Consider the following 18400-nt stretch of genomic DNA (forward strand, 5'->3'; position numbering starts at 1 on the left):
AGGCATATGCGTCGTGTCTCATGTCGGCCTGATCTCCCAGATGCGCTCATTTAGCGCAATGCGTGTACCGCGCAAGACGCCTCACCGATCGATGAAGGACACGTGTCCGACGCCCCGCATTGGCACATGCGTGTTTGCATCGCACTGCAGCTGAAATCGGGTGCCGTAGATCGGAAACTCCCGTAGAATGCACTCCTGCTATAGGCTATGTCGCTGGTGCCGACGCAAATGCCCATCGCAGTACCGCCCTGACATACATGGAGATGCAAGGGCCTAGCACGATACCCCGCGATGCTTCTATCAAAAGCGTATCCATCGCAGTATCCTACGCTCGTGCGGGTGCGGTGTGCATCACTCTACTCAATAGGAATTTCGTCAGTTTTATTGATCGTAAGCAAACAAGGCACGGTCTCGTTCCCGAACTCGTATATATGTTTACTCCCTATGCTTGTTATGCACACTGCACGGACGCTGGAACGAGGAACTGACCTGAATTTTGCTTCTATCCGGCGTCATGGCCTGGTACTGATGACCGTTCAAGTCATTTCCATTCTGCCGTCGTTGTCTAACTTATGGTGCCTGCTTCATCCTCCGGGTCCGGTGATCTTGGCAGAGGCATCGCACACAAGTAGCGCCCATATCTATCAGTGCGTTTGACCAACGCATCTAGTCTGGCATGATCGAGGCATATGACAAAGAGCGCATGCTGCATCCTGTTGCACCCTATCGGTTTACTTGCAAGAGCGTACCCTGTATGTAGTGGTGAAATCGCCAAACCGGGAACTTTTTCTGGACCCCTGCCGAGCCCTATGCTCCCGAATATTCGATGGCTACTTTCTGATTTCGCATTCCCAGTAGTAATACAGTAGAACATACGGATTTCTTTCTTTCTGTACGAATGAACACACACTAGGGTCAGTATGGAACGAAATGGTGCCACGACCATAGAGCGCATATATAAACTCACTTGCAGACGCCTCCAAAACTTTTTTGACTGGCCCTCTGGACTCGGGTTCAGCTTCTCCATTTACATCTCGAGCATGACACAATGCCTCTTAAAGTTGGATCTCGTCAGCTCCGTGGGTCTCGTGTTCAGCATCAAACTTTGTCTGATATTGATGGCGGCGTTAAAGTCTCGGTTCACGAACTCTACACGTTTATGGTAGCTTCTTGAACTCACCTTTGCTGAGATTCATCGAACTCGCGCCCTCTGAGCCACTACAGTCTCGCTATCGCCACGTCGCGCAAACACTTTCTCTCGCCTATCTCTCATCGTTATAATCTTCTTGCTCTTTTTCGCTTGATTGTCAGCGAGAAGAGGACTTTTTCAGTTTTTGTCGGAGCTGGCGACTCCGGGTGCCCAAAACCCTCGACGTCCATGTTCATAACTTTCTCCTCGCTTTTTTATTTCCGGAAGCGAACGTACTTCTCTATGCCCTTGGGCGACGACCTTCCCAGAGCGAGAAGGACTTTCGCAAGAATGACGACATGTGCCCCGGTGTGTCGAAGTGTGCTGAACGCTTCAGCGATTCGCACAGTGGAGCGCTCATTACGTTTTACAATTTGGAACGCTTCTTCGATGGGCTCGAAAATTACACCGTTTGGAAGAATGGAAAGTAACTTTATCGAGATAGACTCGGCAAAAGCCCAAACGCAAGCAGAACGGTGGGAATGCCATGTTGTCCAATAGAAGAGCATCGCCAGACGTCAGCGGCAAAAGTCTTTAATGATTCGACGAAGTGGTTGGCGCTGTTGTACGTGCCTTCTCTACCATCGAAACTGAAGCCGCCAGACGAATCCGCTGCGCCTAGAACAGATGATTTCGTCGTTCTCTTCCCGTTGGTTCGTACATAGAATGATCTTCCCCACCGCGAATACCCATGTACGATCCGACCTTTTCGTGCGAAGGATGTCTCGTCACCTGAAAAAATGAACCGATGCCCCTGTGCTTCATATCGAAAGTGACGCTCCAGGAACGCTGTCGTTGCGATTTCGGTGGAAGATGTCCGTGAATGAAATAGAAATCTTTTTTGCGACTGTATCCAAGTATTTTCAGGACCACAACAACAAGCTGTTTAGAGGCAGAGACACCTGTTGTGGCTATTACCGTCGCTTTCGCTCTCCGTAAGGTGCTCAAAGGGTCGTTCTGTGCAATTGACCACGAACCGTCTTTGAGAATATCGGTTTTTGCAACGGAGCGCATATACTTGTTTCTTTCAGTGCTCCGCAACCGTCTGAGTTCTATGGTATCATTGACCTGAAGGAGGCATGCAGTCTTCATGCACTGTCCAGTAAAGAGCATACATCTAACAGGCAATTCGTTTACGATCTATACGGTACATCGCAAAGTAATTTCTTCCTCGTGCTGCACCCGGCAGCGCAAGTGGAACAGAATTGAATTCGAAAGACACCATGCACGTACACACCTGAGCGAACTGACACCGAAGCGCGGCGTGTTGCTATCAAACTCGTGAGACTCGGGCGCGTTTCTGCTTTAGCGGCGGTCTCTTGACGGTGCTTTGGCAGCGCGGACGCAACTGAGGGAGTCTGGTTCGACTTACTGGTGTTTCTGCAGTCGAGAAACGCCAACGAAATCTGGTTCGGCGTAAAGCGCTGCGCGCTGTGTTTTTATGATGTCCTGAATGCAGGCGTTAGACCGGCGAGTTCAAGTGTCTGAGGAGACGGCTAGTGATGTCGGTGCGGATGCGGCGGACGAAGAAGAGGCAGTTGTAGGAGGCACGGACTATTTCAGTCTTCTAGGACTCCACTTCGATCCGAGTGCGCCGCCCAGCGCCCAGCAAGTCGCACAAGCTTACCGCCAGGCAGCCAAGCGCTATCACCCAGACCGAAATCCGGCTAGCCCAGCAACAGCTAAACGACACTTTGAACGTATCTATCGCGCCTACGAGACCTTGAGAAACGCGGAAACACGAAACGCGTATATAAGTTGGCTTCTGCGGCAGCGGTCTGGAGCCGATTTTTCGTACAGGGTTGCTCCAGAGCGGCGAAGAACGTACCTCAGCATGCGCAGTCGACGGCGTCTTCAGTTTCGCCGCGAGCTCGAAGCACGCGAACAGCGAACAAGTGCGTGCTACCGAAATCGAAAGCAAGAAAAGAACGTAGAATCTCTAGGGCCTTTATCGACAAACCGTCAGAGCGCCTCCTCTCGTGATGCTCCGGCCACAGAGTCATGAGAGATGCAACTGAGCCGAGCATTGCCACCAGAGCATGGATGTTGAACGGGCGCCTTTACGGTTTGTAACCATTTCACCGAGTCAAGATAGTCACCGAGTAGAAGCCGTGGCAGCGCTATCCATCCTGATGCGACGCCACGATGAAAAGCCCGTGTCCGCCACCTCGTCCGTGAGTTGCTGCGGGTTACCACCGGCGCGGTAGTGCAAGCGATATACCGCGTTGCGTTCGTGCGAACAGTGCTGTCTCTACGCGGCATAGGATTGTTTCCGGACATCACGGTACCCTGGAGTTCCAGAGGTCGAGCGACTTGCGGACCCCTGGTGCGCGCTACGTGTCGTCGCCGCGGAGAGCCCGTTGCAAGTTGCGTCGTCCCGAGCCTGTGATAAGCAAAAGCGGCCAGATCAACGTGAGTATCAGCTTTGAAGAAGAGTCGAAGGTTGTGCGCTCAAAACCTCGATAGAAGCGATATGCAAAATAGAGGTAAAGAACCGCTACCAACCAGTTGGGAACCAGTGGAATCAGGCCTGCGAGGTGCATTGAGGCACCTTTGCTATGGAGCCCCGAAGCGCTTGGCGCCATGCCTGCCTCTTCTGCCGCACCTGACGAGACCAGGCATAGTTTGATAGGTGCTGGCTTTGTGCGCAGGGCCCGTGCGCGTCGCAAGTTCAGGTGAGGTTCGCGTGCTCCGGCCCTGGTGGCAGCAAACGAAACTGAGTGACCAGTCCGACCAGCCAGAGGTACAAGTCCCCAACGGGCTGTGGCGGCAAGCTCAACGAACATGCCGACAGAACCAGAGATTCACTATATGCGATATTCGCTATTTGGTGGGACGTGTCCTAGCACACACCAAGTTCGTAGCGCTTACGGTGCGCGCTGAGCGCGCTCGACACTTTTGAGAACAGCGCTCGAAAGCGTGCACCGAGATCCACGGCGCTAGGTGTACAGACGGCCATCTTCTGCCCGTGTCCAGCGAGGGGCGATTCTGAAGCAGGCACCCCGCACCCCAGTGTGCACATCCTGCATGCGATGGTAAAATCGAACGTGCAGCGGATGCGCGCGTACGGCCATCACTGGCGCGTCTGAGCAGTGTTCCCCTAAGAGCGCCGTCTATAGGATTCCACGGACTTGTGAGTGTGCTCTAGCGGCAACTTGGGGCTACTCACACCGGCAACTCGAGAAGGCAGCGTCGACGCTTAGAGGCAGGCGCTGTGATCAGAGGGCGGTGTGTGGTGACTCGGGACTTTTTTCATCGTCTGGCACCAGTAGGCGGTACCTGCGTTGGTGCTCGGAGCACCAGGGTGTCACAGCGTGCCTGTTTGACACTGATCAGCGCTCGGGCACGGGAAGCAACGCAACAACGGCCAAGGTGCTGTCGAAACTGGAGCCATGCCGACGTCGCAGTCGTCGAGTGTGGCAGCGCTCGGGGGCACGCAGGGATTTGCCCGGAAAGAGCCTGCGACTGGCTCCCAAAGCGCAGTGCAGCGTGTTGTCGAGGCAGTTGCCGAGCGTGTGGAGGCTATCCTGGACGGGGAGCTTCGGGAGCAGGAGCGCGGCGCCTCTTTCGGCGCTTCTGCGACGACGACCGAGACGGACCCCGAGCTCGAAGCGCTGCGCGAGCGTCGTCTGGAGGCGCTGAAGCGAGCAGCGGCTGCGCGCTCGCGATGGTGCGCGCTCGGGCATGGTAGGCTGCATGAACTTGATGACGAGGAGGCGCTCCTCGAGGCCTGCCGATCCTCAGAGCGCGTTGTTGGCGTGTTTTGGCGTTTGCGAACAGCGCCCGAAACCCAGCCGCTGCAGGATGCGCTTGCACACGCGTTGCGTTCCCTGGCACAGCAGCATCTGGAGACGCGCTTTTGGGTCGCTGAGGCGGAACGGTTTCCGTCCATGTGCGAGCGGCTCGGCGTCCAGGTCCTACCATCGATTCTGCTGATCCGGAACCAACAGGTCGTGCGCACCTTTGCCGGTCTGGGCGAGTGGGTCATTGCGGGCCGCGCTGGAGTGCGCTTTTCATCGGAGCGCCTTGCGAAAACGCTTCGGCGGCACCGGATCACCGGCGTGAGCCTGCACCCTGATGCCGAGTCCCGCGACGCACCATCGGATTCGGATTGAGGACGAGACGTGCATGGCGGCGTCGAGCTCGAGCTGCGTACCTGTGCAGCACCTCGTGTGACTTTAATAAACATTTCTGGACGTTCGCTCACGTGTTTCGACAACGTTCATAGAGCGTGCCCGGGACCTGGGTCCCGCAGTGGTGTCCTGCATTCCGTCTCCGGGCAGATGCATCCGCCCCGTCAGATCGACGCGTACCAGTTCCATCCTTGTCGCCATCGAGACGCCGCCAACAGGCAACAGTGATTTGGAGGACGTATTGCGCGTTTTGCGAAAATTTGGGTGCCCGCCGACATCAGAGGCTGCTTGCGGATAATCGCTGCGAACTGGGCGGATGCGCTTTATTCGTCGCGCGGTGTCGTTGCAGGCACATCCGTGGTAGTCACGACACTGCGAACGCGCCGTGCTGTCGCCCAGCGCATGTCGCTTTGAGGCGCTCTCGCCCAAGGTACAGAATGTGCGCGTTACCTGCACGTACACGGATCGGCCCATCCTTCGATGCAATGGACGTGATCGACGTGCCGCTATCGACGGCCGTACGCATACGTGCATCCGTACTGTCAGTAGTGCGTATGCCCCCAAGGGATGCGCCTTCGACGCCCTACAGGTAGCTGTGACGTGCTATGGATACCGGCTATTGGGGTACGCGCTACCTCCTGTTCGCAATCGAGGCGTCGTTCGGTGAACGTCCGGCACTCGGCAGGTCGCTGGCTCCACGAAGCTGTCGTTGTTTAAAGAAAAACCGTTCTGGAGTCGGTACAGCGTGAGCGCATCTGCGGCGGAGCACACGTCGGTGCGCTGGTATCCGGGCGTGTTCGCGCACGGTATCGGCGGTATCGGACAGGAATGATGGAACGCGTCCCGCTGAGGGCATATGTTTGCTCTGTACAATTACATTCTAGAATGTTCATGATGTCGTGAGCGCCTGCATCGATTGCCTGAAATTTTGAACGCCCGCTATCGGGGCGGAGCAGAAGCGCTGTGGCCCGCGTCCACAGCAGCAGTGCCCTTGTGTCGCTCTCTAGGTCGTTGCGGCAGCTCTGGCTCCGGCAAGGCGGCAACCGCTCGTCGCTTTGGCTTTGATTTCTACATGTCAGGCGGCCGTGATGCGACTCCCGAGGCCAGCGACTCGGAGAAGTGGGTTTTGGGGTCGAAGCAAGCGTTAAACCGCCGTGCGGGACAGCTGGACGCAGTGGCGACGGACGCGTATGCGCAGGCACCCGACCAGGCCAGCAGCGCGACGAGCGAGACATCGGCTTCGAGTCACCTGAAGCGCCCGACACGAGAGACCCTGGAGAAGTTGCGCCTACGCGTTCAGCAGCTTCGAGGTCGTCGCCAGTCGGCGGAGCAGACGCACAGCAGTGCTTCGCGCTCGCCGTGCTCACCGACGCGAAGCGCCGAGGGCCTGATGACGCCGCCGCTACTGCGCTTGCACGTTGTGGCGGCCGTCGGCACAGGAGGCGATGCCGCAGATCACCTGATACCGGCACCAGTCGACCCAGGGGCTACGTCGCCGCAAGCGCAGCGCACAGAGACACCTGCAGCCGTAGCGCCGCATCCACGCACCTTGAGCGCGTTGCCGAGCGCGTCTTGGACTGCAACGTTCCGCGAGGTGTTCGGATCCTCGCCTCTGACTCTGGTTCCACCAGCGTATCGGGAATATGCGTTCGAGGCGCTGGAGACTGCGCTCGCCCGTGCCGACACCACGCACCTGCGGACACTCGCCGCGCGGCCGTCGTGTCCGAGTACTTGGCTGTCTTTCCTGCAGTCGCTGGAGCGGGCACTCCTGCCGAGCGGGATGCCACCGCGTACCCCCACCACCGACGCCAGGGCGCGTGCAGTGTTGCGCCTCCTGCAGCGGCTCTATGAACGGGCAACGCGGGCGGTGCCTGCGCGAGGCCACCGACGAAACAGCGACTATGTCGAGCTCTGGCTGGGAGCCGTCCGCTTTCAAATGGCACTCACAGAGCAGGAGGACGCCGAGGAGCTACGAGATACTTTTCGCTACCTGAAAGCAGAGCGCATTGGCGAGCATGACCCGCGCATCTGCGAGCTATGGGCGCGTTTCGAGCGGCGATTGGGAAACGAGCGCAAGGCGCGAAAGCTCGAAGAGGAGGCAGCTGCTCGGCGAGAGGCAGCTGAGCAGTTTATGCGCGGCACGTGCTTCTGGCTGTGCGCGTCATCGGACCCTGAAAACGCCGTGCCCGAAGTGGTGCGCAGCGCGCACCATAGCAGCGGCCACAGCGCCGACGCGCCCGATGCCGCCTCTCTGCTGACGATCACGGCGGATGTGTTACAGCCCGCTGCGCGGGTTGGCAAGGCACCATCTGGTGCGGGGCTCGCCACCGCGCTCGACCCAGCCGCACTGACCGGGTTCAGCACCGCGACCGGCACTGGTGCCGGCATTCCACCGCCAGATGAGGACGCCCCAGCGACAGCCATGTCTTGGCATCGCTCCGTGGAGACTGCTCCAGAGCAGCGCGCCACGCTCTCACCACCGCACCAAGCGTCTCGCGATGAGCATCGCGCTCGCACTGCCCTCGACGCTGCAGGCGGTGCAGAGGCGGCGCTCTCATCACCGCGCATCGACCGGGATCCGGCTGCCTCGACGACACCCCCGCCGTGGACGCGTCTCCGGCAGTCGCCACAGGCAATCGAACTCGCAGTGGATGCGGTGCCGGCCCGGCAATCCTCGACGACCGATCGCTGGCCGATGCAGCGCGCTCAAGGCGACCCCGAAGCCAGTCAAGCGCCTCACATTATATCTCGTAATGTGCCTGCTGGTGTGCCTGATGGTACCCAGGCGGCGCCGGATGAGCGCCCGGCTGCCGCGGCATCGAACCCGATCGACAGCAAATCGCGACGATGCGCGGGAAACGATGCATCCGCAGGACACGTGTCCATCAGAACAGGTGCGTGCGTGGCACCCGCAGCGCGAGAAGCGCACGCACCGACAGCGCAACAGCCCCGCGGGATGCAGCGCTCCGTCGACGGCCCTGTTGCCGTGCAGGGATCGGCAGTTGCTGAGGCTGCAGCGGCGCCCCGTCGACCGCTGCGACGCCTGGACGCTGGGAAGGAGAATGTGGCTCCATCTGACGGTGGTGACGGCACGAGCCTGCTGAGCCTACCGCCAAGCCTCGCCGACACTGTGGTGCACGTTGGTGGATACCCGTACATCAAGCTAGAAATCGTCGGGCGTGGGGGATCTTCCAAGGTGTTCAAGGTGATGTGCGCGCGAACCCGGAAGATTTTCGCGCTGAAACGCATTCGCATCCGCAAGGCCGATCGCGAGACGCTCCGGAGCTACTGCAACGAGATTGCGTTGCTGCAGCGCCTCCGCGGCCGCGACAATATCATCCAGCTGATCGCTTCGGAGGTGCGCGAGCACGCTGGTCTCATTTACCTCGTCATGGAATGTGGCGAGATTGACCTCGCGAGGCTGTTACTGCGCAACGCTGGACGACCCATGCATGCGAACTTTCTGCGTCTCTACTGGCAGCAGATGCTGGAAGCGGTTCATACCATTCATGAAGAGCGCATCGTGCACTCCGACCTCAAGCCAGCCAACTTTCTTTTCGTTGAGGGTGTCCTGAAGCTCATTGACTTTGGCATCGCCAAGGCGATTCAGAACGACACCACCAACATTGTCCGCGAGAGTCAGGTGGGTACCCTGAACTACATGTCCCCTGAGGCAATTCTGGATACCAACGAGGCAGCTTCCGCTGGCGCCAGCGGCGAGACGGCGGCGGCTCCCTCGCGGCGCCGCTACAAGCTGGGACGCCCCAGTGACATCTGGTCACTCGGCTGCATCCTGTACCAAATGGTGTACGGTCGCACGCCATTCTCACACCTGAACGTGATTCAAAAGCTCCGCTGCATCACGGACCCGACGTACGACATTGCGTACCCGCCTGTGGCTGGGATCCAGGGCATAGGCTCGGAGGCATCGGCCGCAGCGCTCATGGATACGCTACGACGTTGCCTGCAGCGGGATCCCGTTCGAAGGGCCAGCATCCCCGAGTTGCTCGCGCACCCGTTTCTGAATCCGGATGTACCGTTTGTGGATGCTGCGAGTGCTCCGAGCAACCAGCCAGGCATTCGAGAACAGTGAGAAACGCAGGTCCCATCGGACGCAGCCTCAACACAGCGCTTGTTCCATTGGTGATCGAAGCTTGCATCAATATGTATGGCCCATCCATCCATCCTTGGATATCGCCTCCGGCAGCTCGCAGTCCAAAGCACAAATGCTCGCTAGATGTGCCACTCCAGCTCCCCGCCGAGCGATTTTGGTAGGCTATCGTTCGGAAAGTCGTGGCGGAACGTTGGCACGATCTCCGACTCTGGCACCCAGTGTATTTTCGCGCGCGTCTTATCCTCAATGAATGGTGACAATAGTCGATAAAATATATGGATATGACGACTATAGTGGATAATGTAAACTTTTCCTAGTCGCTCTGGGTAGTGGTTCTGTACAAGTCGAATCATATCAGAGTAGCATCCTAGTTCAGCGTTATGAAAGACATCAAACCCGTGTCCGAGGTCGAAGACGACCGTAAAGCGCTCCTGACTATGCGGAAACGGCGACGAGTGTTCGTCTACGGCAGCGGCATCCGCCGCGTAACAGCAGTGCTCGAGCAGTGCTATCGTCGCTGCTCGAAAGGCATCCCGGTTCACGTCCCGCTTGCGGAACAGCACCATTTTCCCGTAGAGTAGCCGATGGCCGTAGTTGTTGCGCGCACCAGGGACCAGCGTGAACGGGAAGCACGCAGCAGGATTCTTGATGATCTCCTCTCGCGCTATGCAGCAGACCTGCGTTCGGCTCCTCCACAGCAGCGTATCCGTGAAAAGTGCATACGCGGCATCGACACGAAAGTCACGTGCGCGTAAAAACTGAAGAAGAACACGTCGCCGATGCTCCAGTGAATGGTTCATGAACGCGAGCATCGCGTCAACGTGTCCGCAAGCTTTCGGTTTCAACTGGTCGCCGTCGGCACTCGCGTCGACGGCATCGTCTTCGGTGCGAAGGTCCTGGCTATTGTAATCCGACCGAAAACGTCTGGGAAGAACGTCTTCCGTGACGAGTTGCCGCTCGAAGGCACTGAGCGCATCTGCTTGAGCTCCAGTCAGGCAACCGGGATAGCCTGTTTGCGGGTTCAGTACTGAGTCGTAAGTTGCGTTGTCACAGTGGTAACGGCCTCTCGCAGACTCATTAGAAAAAATTCCGAAGAAATTCATCGATACTACTGCAATACCGGTCCTCGTAAGGGCTTTCGGTGAGACCTCGTTGACTGGAGCGCCCTACCCAGCATGCCACACGTTCAAGAGCATCGCTAACCTGCGTGTCCCAAATATCGGCATTGCCGGCGGACTGGCCGCGCCCGCCGTCTGCGCTCGCCCAAGCTGGCTCGCGCTGCGTTTCGACCCCCGCGGGAATGCGTGCTTGAGCGGCGCGCTGCGTTTCGACCCCCGCGGGAATGCGTGCCTGAGCGGCGCGCTGTTCTCAGTATCGCTCCGACGCGGAGTTCTGCTCTGAACGCAGCTTCTTTTCGAGGTGCAACGCGGTGTCGTGCTTGGGCGTCGCAGCGCGAGCCGCCCGGCCTCGAGCAAGACAGCTCGATATGCCGCGTGGCTGCTACGACGTCGTTTACCGTGCCGAGACTAGGTCGCTCGCGTGCCGCGGAAAAGGCGATAGCTTGTTCGTGCGGGAGGAATGCAGAACCTAACCAGAGACTTTGGTTAAAAAGCAGCACGAACCGTGCTCGATGTCGACGGCGCCCGCACAGCTCAGGCAGATAATCGCTGTGCACAGCAACGTGCAGGCGCAACTGCAGGCCTGCGAAGTCGAGCATTCGGGCGCTGACTCGGAGCGCAAAGCAGCACGCAAGAACGACAAGTACTGGTCAGGGAGTGCGCAGTGTGCACGCACGCAAAATTCCCACAGCGCTCTAGTGAAGTGCGCTTGGAATGCTCGCTGCGCACCTGTACCCTGCACAGCACCAGTGCCGTCGTGCGCCTGGTGCCGCGTTGCGCGCAAGTTTGCAGGTGCACGCATATGGGCATGCACGCATAGCCGAATATACACGTGTCCCAGTGCATGCATTGTCGACTGTACACGTGTCCCAGTGCATGCATTGTCGACTGTACACGTGTCCCAGTGCATGCATGCGTGCTTCACGGCACGACAGCTGTGTATTCCTCTCTAGATATATGCAGTACGCATTTGCGCTCGCTGCAAGCGTATCGCGGAGCACAGACGCACTGTACACGAGCAATATGCACGCAAACGCGGACCGTCTGCTCCGTCCTTGCACATGGTTTTCGTATGGAGCAGAGAGAGCGTCGTTGATTTCGCGCTGAGGTCGCCCGGAGCCCAGTAGCAGACATATCCGCTTTGAGAGCCGTCACCGGGAGCATACCATTGCAGCCGCATGCTTCTCTTGGCAGTATGGGATCGGTGTCCGATTCGAATGCTGCTGGTATGGGGGCATAAGGTTCAGGGCTTTACGCCGAGCAGGATCTCGGAATGACCTAAACACCGCGCGCGCTAGCAATAACACCTACAGCATGGCTAGCGCACTGGTTCGAAGCGCCTGCGGATGCAGCGGCGAGCATTGCATATCGACAACATCCAATAGGGTCTTGATAGGCTCGGGCACGCCCCGCATGCAACTTTCGACACATTTTCGAGGCCGTTCACGGAACGTATGCAGCGTGGCGGCGGCATGCCCTCAGCGTCGTAGAACGAACGCGAGGCAACAGAGGCAGCAGGCGCAACCACAGGCACGATCGCTGCCGACAAAGCCGATACCGCTGGAATCCCGTCGCTGTGCCGTTGCAACGCTTCGATGCGGCGCGCTTCCGCCCGATCACGTCGTTTTCTGGTGACTCGCACGCGCCACTGAGAAAGCGGTCATGTGTCTTGGGTGCAGGCATCGGGCAGGCAGCGGCAGATGGGCGCGAAACTCCGCGGCATGCGCTCTACGTGTTGTGGCGTCACCAGGTGGCATTCTGGTGCTGGCGAAGGCGTCGGTATATGACGTACCGTCGATTGCTCTCTGGCGTCGCGTTCGCTACACGGCTCGGAAGAGCGTCGACTGCAAGCGCAGTCGCTGTCGTTCCCGATATCACTGACCCGATGGCTCTGGGCTGCTGACAGAAACCGCAGCGCTGCCGGAGCACTGCTCCAGCACGTTGGCCCAGGTCCAGCAATCTCGCTCGGACACGGAGCGCTTATCGGCGTTCTCGGTAGCTGCAAATCACCTGCGCCATCACGATACTGAGAACGAGCGAGAAACTCCTTGCGCTCGTGGCATACCCAAGTCCCAGAGGCTTAAAACGCCCGCGCAGGTGCAAATCGCAAGCGCCCGTTGCTTTCTCCTCGGATTCCCGTTCGACGCCCGACATTCCGCTGCACGCCTCTAGCTAAACTGCTCAACAAGCAGCTCCCAGGTTCCAGTTTCAGCATCATAACTAACGAAACGTGCGCCCTGCTGCTCCGCGTATTCTTGTAATCGTTGCCGAAATCGTTCAATCGCTTGTGGATCATTCGTTGGCTTTCCGGTTCGTTTGTCCATACGGAACACCTGCTCAAAACGCAAGAGCGCCCTTCGATTCAGGCCCTGTCCCGGGGGCGGGAGACCACTCCATCGATCGGACCTGGATGGCTGTTGTTGTTGTTGTTGCTGCTGCTGCTGCTGCTGAGCAGTCGTGCGGGTGCCTTTCGGCGGCATCGCGTCAGTATCGCGGGTCGGGTACAGGATGATCGTGCGCGGCTCAATCTGCACAATTTGATCCAGATTGGCGTAGCGTAAATCCACCGGCTCCAGGAAACGAATTTCGGCAATGTGGCGACGGCCTAGTACAAAGTTAGAGACATGGGAGAGTGCTGCTTCATCAAGGGACTGAAGCTCGGCGAGCGGCGGTTTCGTATAGTACCCTGGTTTCGTGAGTCGCGGCACCCAAGCTGGCAATCGATCGCCCTGATCGGACGTTGAGGCTCCTGACGACACCGGTCCCTGTGCGTGGTACTCGAAGTGCGCACCTGGCGTCTGCTCGGAGCCTGGTGTGGCCGCTGACTCTTTTCCGGAGCGCTTCTCCGTACCCTGGCTACTGCGCAGTGGTACGATGGGTGACATGTCGGCAGCAAATGAAGGCGTTACGGTACCAGGAGCGTCGACGTTGGTGGCACGTGTTCGCTCCGGAGACGCATCCCGATCCAGAAGGTTTGCGCTCGGGCTCGCCAGCACTGCTTCCTGCGTGGTAATATCGGCGAGCGTCAATGTCGGTTCGGTTTGTCCTTGTGCGGCTGCGTCGCGGATCAGCTGCCTGATGCTTCGTTCTGGTTTGCCATTCTCGGTCTGGCGCAGGCGTCCGGGTGTCCATACGCTCGACCAGGAATCGCCTGGCGTCTGATTCGGACGACCCCGGGCGACTGCTCGAGGTCGGTCAAACAACTCATGGAGCGGGACGCCACCAATGGAGGCTCCGTATGAGAAGGCTCGCACTTGACTTCTGGGCCGAACTCGATAGCTCGTCACGGGCGCGTTTGGTATCGATGCTAGTGGGGCCAGCAGCGACGCATGCGTGGTATCTAGCACAGGCTCCGAGGTGACTCGAGTCCCTTGCCATCGCTCCGCATCAGTGGAGATGTTGCCCGCAGCGCCCGAGAGTGTCGGCAGCGGGCCGTACGGCGATGCGCTACTGGCGTTGCTTGCAGGCTGCGTTTGAAACGGAATCCCCTGCGGAGAAGCGTTCGTGGCAGCACCGAAGGCAGGCATCGCACCACTGCCACTACCACCACCGAGGCCAAAACCTAGTCCAGACGGCATTCCAGTACTCGTAGCCGGCTGCATAGGACCCATATTCGCATTTGGGCTCGCCAAGGGTCGGAATGCTGATCCCCCAAGACCGAACATGCCCCCAGAAGTTGAGGCACCGCCGCCAGGCTGTGTGCCGCCTAGGTTCGACCCACTCGATGACACTCCAAAGCGGAATAAATCCCCAGTCGGCTTCGCACTCGTCTGGTTCGCTGCTCCGAATATGCCAGTTTGCTCCGAACGAGGTGTACTTGCGTTTCCTGACTGAAACGCGGGCGCTCCGCCTGCAGTCACCGTAGTGCTCCCTGTGCCAAAGAGGCCACCGGTACTGGTGCCGCTCTGTGCGGCACCAGCACCGGTTGATTGTCCACTTGGCTGATTCGCTTGCGCTGCACCAAATCCGCCCAAACTAAATCTCGGAAGCGAGCTCTGTGCGCTTGGTGCTTGACCAGGCTGGCCACCAGTACCACCACCGCCTCCAATACCACTGCCACCAGCACCGAAGCTGCCTGCCGTACCCGGTGCGCCGCCTCCAACCAGGCCCGCCGACTGCGTGGATCCGCTGCCGCTTCCGCCGAAAAACGACCCGGGCGCGTTGCCTCCGAGACCGCCTCCGAACGATGGCATTGTATTGCTGAGACTACTCGTATTCTGGGTCGCGTTCAGCGTACCGAATGATGTTCCAGTGCCCAGCGGCCGCGATCCACCGAAACCGAGGCCACCGCTTGCAGGCGCACCGACAGTGCCTGACGTAGGAAAAGCGCCCGAGGTGCCCAGTGCTGCACTTACCGCTGGCTGATTTGTATTTGATCCGGCGCTCGCTCCAAAGCTGCTGAAAGCACCGGTCGTTGATCCAGGTGCACCAGCAAAGGGTGAAGGTCGGGCATTTGCGTTCGATCCAAACAAACCAGAGCCAAAGGGCGCATTCCCAGCACCCGTTCCGCTCCCTGCTTGATTGGATCCGAATGATGTCGTAGCAGAGGACCCGACACCACCGCCAAAGAGGCCGCCTGACTGACCCGCGTTTTGTCCAGGGATACCGAATCCCGTACCAGAACCTGTGGCGTTTGCATTCCCGAAACCACCAGCTGAGGGTGCCGACCCAAATGCACCCCCAGTACTCCCAGCGGATGTGTTTTGTTGTTGTCCGAATGTCGTTCCCGAGATCGCCGATGCACCAAACGGGGAAGCGGCTCCTGAGGTACCAGCGTCACTGCGGAAAAGACCGCTGGGAGCAGTCAAACCGGTCGATGGCTTTGCTGCACCAAAAAGTCCTGTGTTCGTTGTGGAGGAACTGCCAAGGTTTCCAAAGAGCGAGCCACCACCCGTTCCGCTGGGTGCTGAACTACCTCCAGGGCCGCTTTGCCCCCGGTTACCCAGCTGGTAGTCTTCGAAACGGAGTTCCTCGAAGCTCTTCGATTCGAACCCGCTCATAAACACGATCGAATCGAAGAGTACCTGTTTGGTTCCGTGTGCCGTTGTTTCTGAGCTTGGTACTGGCCGAAAAGCCACCTGACCAGTGCCCTGGCTCGGTGCGGCACCCAGAGCAAGAGGCTGTGACCCTGAGGTGCCCGCTTGCCAGGCACTACCGCTTCCGGAGAGCGCACCCCCGCCAGCAGCGGCACCGGGGGCTCCGGTCACACCCGGGCGCAACCCGCCAGAAAACGAAGCACTCCCAAAAGGACTTGACCCGAAGGTGCTTGATGTGTTCGCGTTGCCCCCGAAAGGACTCATTGACGCTGAGCCCGTGTTTGGGCCTGGTTGTGCCGCTGGCCAGCCGCCAGCCTGGCTCAGCGCTGTTTGGGTGCCCGGCTGGCTCTGTGTGCTAAACAGCGACTGTGTTGGGGTTTGTGTCGGTGGATTTGCCCCGAAAGCACCCGCCAGTTGGTTATTCGACGGCTGCGTAGACGCGTTTCTACCGAACATGGTTTACCGCGTCAACGCTTCGTGGAAGCACAGCTCGTAATCGCTTTCATCCTGGTGCGGTGCATAGCAGTCGATTCGCTTTGGTGTGTGCACGATGCCGAACAGAATGTAGACGAATCGCCCTCAGGATCTATATTGTTTACTGAATAGTGTAAGGAGTACTGCATCTCTGATTCGGGTCAGTCGCACCACAGTACTCAGATGGTTGAGGAACTCTAAAAGAAAGAAGGATATGGGCTCTGTGCCAAAAAACTGGTATGCTCTATAACTGCTTTCGGTCTATTGTAGAGAACGACTTTTTGATCACCTGACAAAAAGCGAAAAAGCGAAGATTATAGATGCCATGAGCGTCTCTGTTTCTCAATAGCTTGTTCATGGGGCCTCAAAACGCTGGGACACAGTCGCCGAGAAAATGTCCTAGTTCACATACGGCTATCTTCTACAGATATCGCAACGACAGCGTTTCTGGAACGTTGCGGTCGGTATGAAGCAGAGGTAAGCCAGTTTATTTTCACAGACGATGAGACATCCTTCGGACGAAACGGTCGGATCGTAGATGGGTATTCGCTGAGAAGGTGCGCGTTCTGTGTGCGATCGAACTCGAAGAGAACGACGACATCATCATCTGTTCTAGGAGGAGTGGATTCGTTTGGCGGCCTCGGTTTCGCTCGTGGAGACGGCGCATCCTACAGTACCAACCACTTTGTCGAATGATTGAAGGGTTTTCCCTGGCATCTGGTGACGTTCTTCTATTGGAGAACGCGGTATATCACCATTCCCTTGCGATGGAGCTTTCGCCGAATCTATCGGGATCGAGCTGCCTTTCATTTGTCCATACGATCCGTGGTTCAGCTCCATCAAAGACGTGTTTTTTATGTTGAAAAGTAATAATCGCCTCGGTGACCGAATCGCTGAAGCGTTTCGCACACGGCGACACACTGGGGCACATGTCGTCTCTCTTTCGAGAGTCCCTCCAGCTTCGGAAAGTTTCTCACCTCGGAGCAGAGAGAAGCGCATTCATTTTCAAGAAATAGAACAATCCAAGGGAAGGTTATGGACATGGAAGTCGAGGATGCTGGAGCGCCGTCATCGCCGGGTGCATGAAAGAAACGAAAAGTAATCTCCTTCTCGTCGACCATCCCTCGGAGAAGAGCAAGTGAAGAAGAATAAAAAGAAGATAGATACGCGAGCAAAGTTGTTTGCCCAACGAGATGATGACGAGACTGGCATGGTACAGAGGGCGCGAATTCGATGACTCCTTGCACGGAGGAGTTTCACCAGCGGCAATAAACGCCAGGAGTTCATGAAACGAGACTTGAACGCCACTGTCAATATCAGACGATGTGCGGTGCTGAAGACGGGACCCGAGCATCTCTCGCGACCAACTTCATGCGGCAGCCTCGCAAACTCGATGTGTTCAGGAAGAAGCTGAAACCGGTATTAGGGGGCCAATCAAAATAGCCGGGAGGCGCCTGTGCGTGTTTCTTCATATCCACTCCATGGCCGTGGGACATTTTTTGTTTCTCTGATCACACGTAACTGAAACGAATGTAGATGAACGCTAGCTGAGCGTTTAGTGGCGCAGCAGCGGCGACCGGACATATATGGTGCGGTGGTACTGGATGCACTCCGAGGGTGTCATTTTTTTCGTGGTATCGCATCAGTGAACGTATTGCGACTCCCGTATGATGCAGATGGAAGCATGGAAGGCGACGAGTATACGAAAATTTCTGCGGCAAAAGACCTGCAGTGCACGGAAGAGAAGGAAATGTTTTTTAGAGCTTTCTTTTACCGAGACGTGAGTGAAATCTGTAGTGCCTCGAATCTACCAAGTCTTTACAATGCAAGTCTTATGAAAAATTGCTGCCGATTTCTCTGAATGTCCATGTTCGCCGTCTAGTGTGGCCTGTAACCTGTACCTCTTGAAGGCTACCCGTGTCTGACAGCGTTCTCTAGACAACCAGAAGGACGCAATCACCTCTGGATGCATCCACAGGCGTTCCGATCCGGCACTGGATAGCATCTGCTCGTGTGGCTTGGGCGGGGGCGGAGGCGGGCGCCACCAAGTGGGATACACTTGCCTGCTGCTGCATACGCTCGAATGGCGCTCCGACACTGAAGAGCAAATGCTCGCGTAGCATCTGCTAGATACGTCTGCTTTCTTGTGCTCCGGCCCGGAAGCGACATGAAAATTGTCGGTTCCTCACGATCTGGAGTCCTCGCTCAGCGGCCTGCGTAGGCATGCGACAAGTGCCGCGCACTCCTGAAGCTATATGCTCTTGCGGCAGAACCGGCCCCGGCTGAGGAGCCATTCAGAACGCGACAGCATTGAAGTGCTGCAGGCCCTGGTCGCA

The 18400-nt window shown here is 57.8% G+C and overlaps 6 protein-coding genes and 1 non-coding gene across 7 annotated transcripts, besides 2 other annotated features; 4 read left to right on the top strand and 3 right to left on the bottom strand.

The window, feature by feature from the left end:
• Positions 1-2089: part of a sequence feature (repetitive element) that runs on past the window's edge.
• A 553-nt stretch (positions 2090-2642) lies between these two features.
• Positions 2643-3194, top strand: CYME_CMB105C (hypothetical protein, conserved; the record flags this gene model as incomplete). The annotated part of the gene is made up of 1 exon (XM_005535142.1): positions 2643-3194. One exon carries the CDS (start codon positions 2643-2645, stop codon positions 3192-3194), a length of 552 nt encoding a protein of 183 aa, XP_005535199.1.
• A 328-nt stretch (positions 3195-3522) lies between these two features.
• CYME_CMB106C (hypothetical protein, conserved) lies at positions 3523-3975 on the bottom strand (the record flags this gene model as incomplete). The annotated part of the gene is made up of 1 exon (XM_005535143.1): positions 3523-3975. The coding sequence occupies one exon, from the start codon at positions 3973-3975 to the stop codon at positions 3523-3525; it is 453 nt and encodes a 150-aa protein (XP_005535200.1).
• Positions 3976-4581: 606 nt separating this feature from the next.
• Positions 4582-5304, top strand: CYME_CMB107C (hypothetical protein, conserved; the record flags this gene model as incomplete). The annotated part of the gene is made up of 1 exon (XM_005535144.1): positions 4582-5304. One exon carries the CDS (start codon positions 4582-4584, stop codon positions 5302-5304), a length of 723 nt encoding a protein of 240 aa, XP_005535201.1.
• Positions 5305-6394: 1090 nt separating this feature from the next.
• CYME_CMB108C (spindle checkpoint protein kinase MPS1) lies at positions 6395-9415 on the top strand (the record flags this gene model as incomplete). Its single annotated transcript, XM_005535145.1, has 1 exon — positions 6395-9415. One exon carries the CDS (start codon positions 6395-6397, stop codon positions 9413-9415), a length of 3021 nt encoding a protein of 1006 aa, XP_005535202.1.
• A 140-nt stretch (positions 9416-9555) lies between these two features.
• Positions 9556-10539, bottom strand: CYME_CMB109C (similar to polyphosphoinositide binding protein Ssh2; the record flags this gene model as incomplete). The annotated part of the gene is made up of 1 exon (XM_005535146.1): positions 9556-10539. One exon carries the CDS (start codon positions 10537-10539, stop codon positions 9556-9558), a length of 984 nt encoding a protein of 327 aa, XP_005535203.1.
• A 302-nt stretch (positions 10540-10841) lies between these two features.
• CYME_CMB110T lies at positions 10842-12747 on the top strand. Its single transcript, XR_002461206.1, has one exon. It is a non-coding gene; the product is annotated as a hypothetical transcript (transcript).
• On the bottom strand, positions 12723-16046 carry CYME_CMB112C (similar to nucleoporin; the record flags this gene model as incomplete). The annotated part of the gene is made up of 1 exon (XM_005535147.1): positions 12723-16046. One exon carries the CDS (start codon positions 16044-16046, stop codon positions 12723-12725), a length of 3324 nt encoding a protein of 1107 aa, XP_005535204.1.
• Positions 13730-14320: a sequence feature (possible transcribed region).
• Positions 16047-18400: the final 2354 nt, after the last annotated feature.

This window comes from Cyanidioschyzon merolae, chromosome 2, assembly GCF_000091205.1.
Source record: "Cyanidioschyzon merolae strain 10D DNA, chromosome 2, complete genome".
NCBI classification, from domain to species: domain Eukaryota; phylum Rhodophyta; class Bangiophyceae; order Cyanidiales; family Cyanidiaceae; genus Cyanidioschyzon; species Cyanidioschyzon merolae.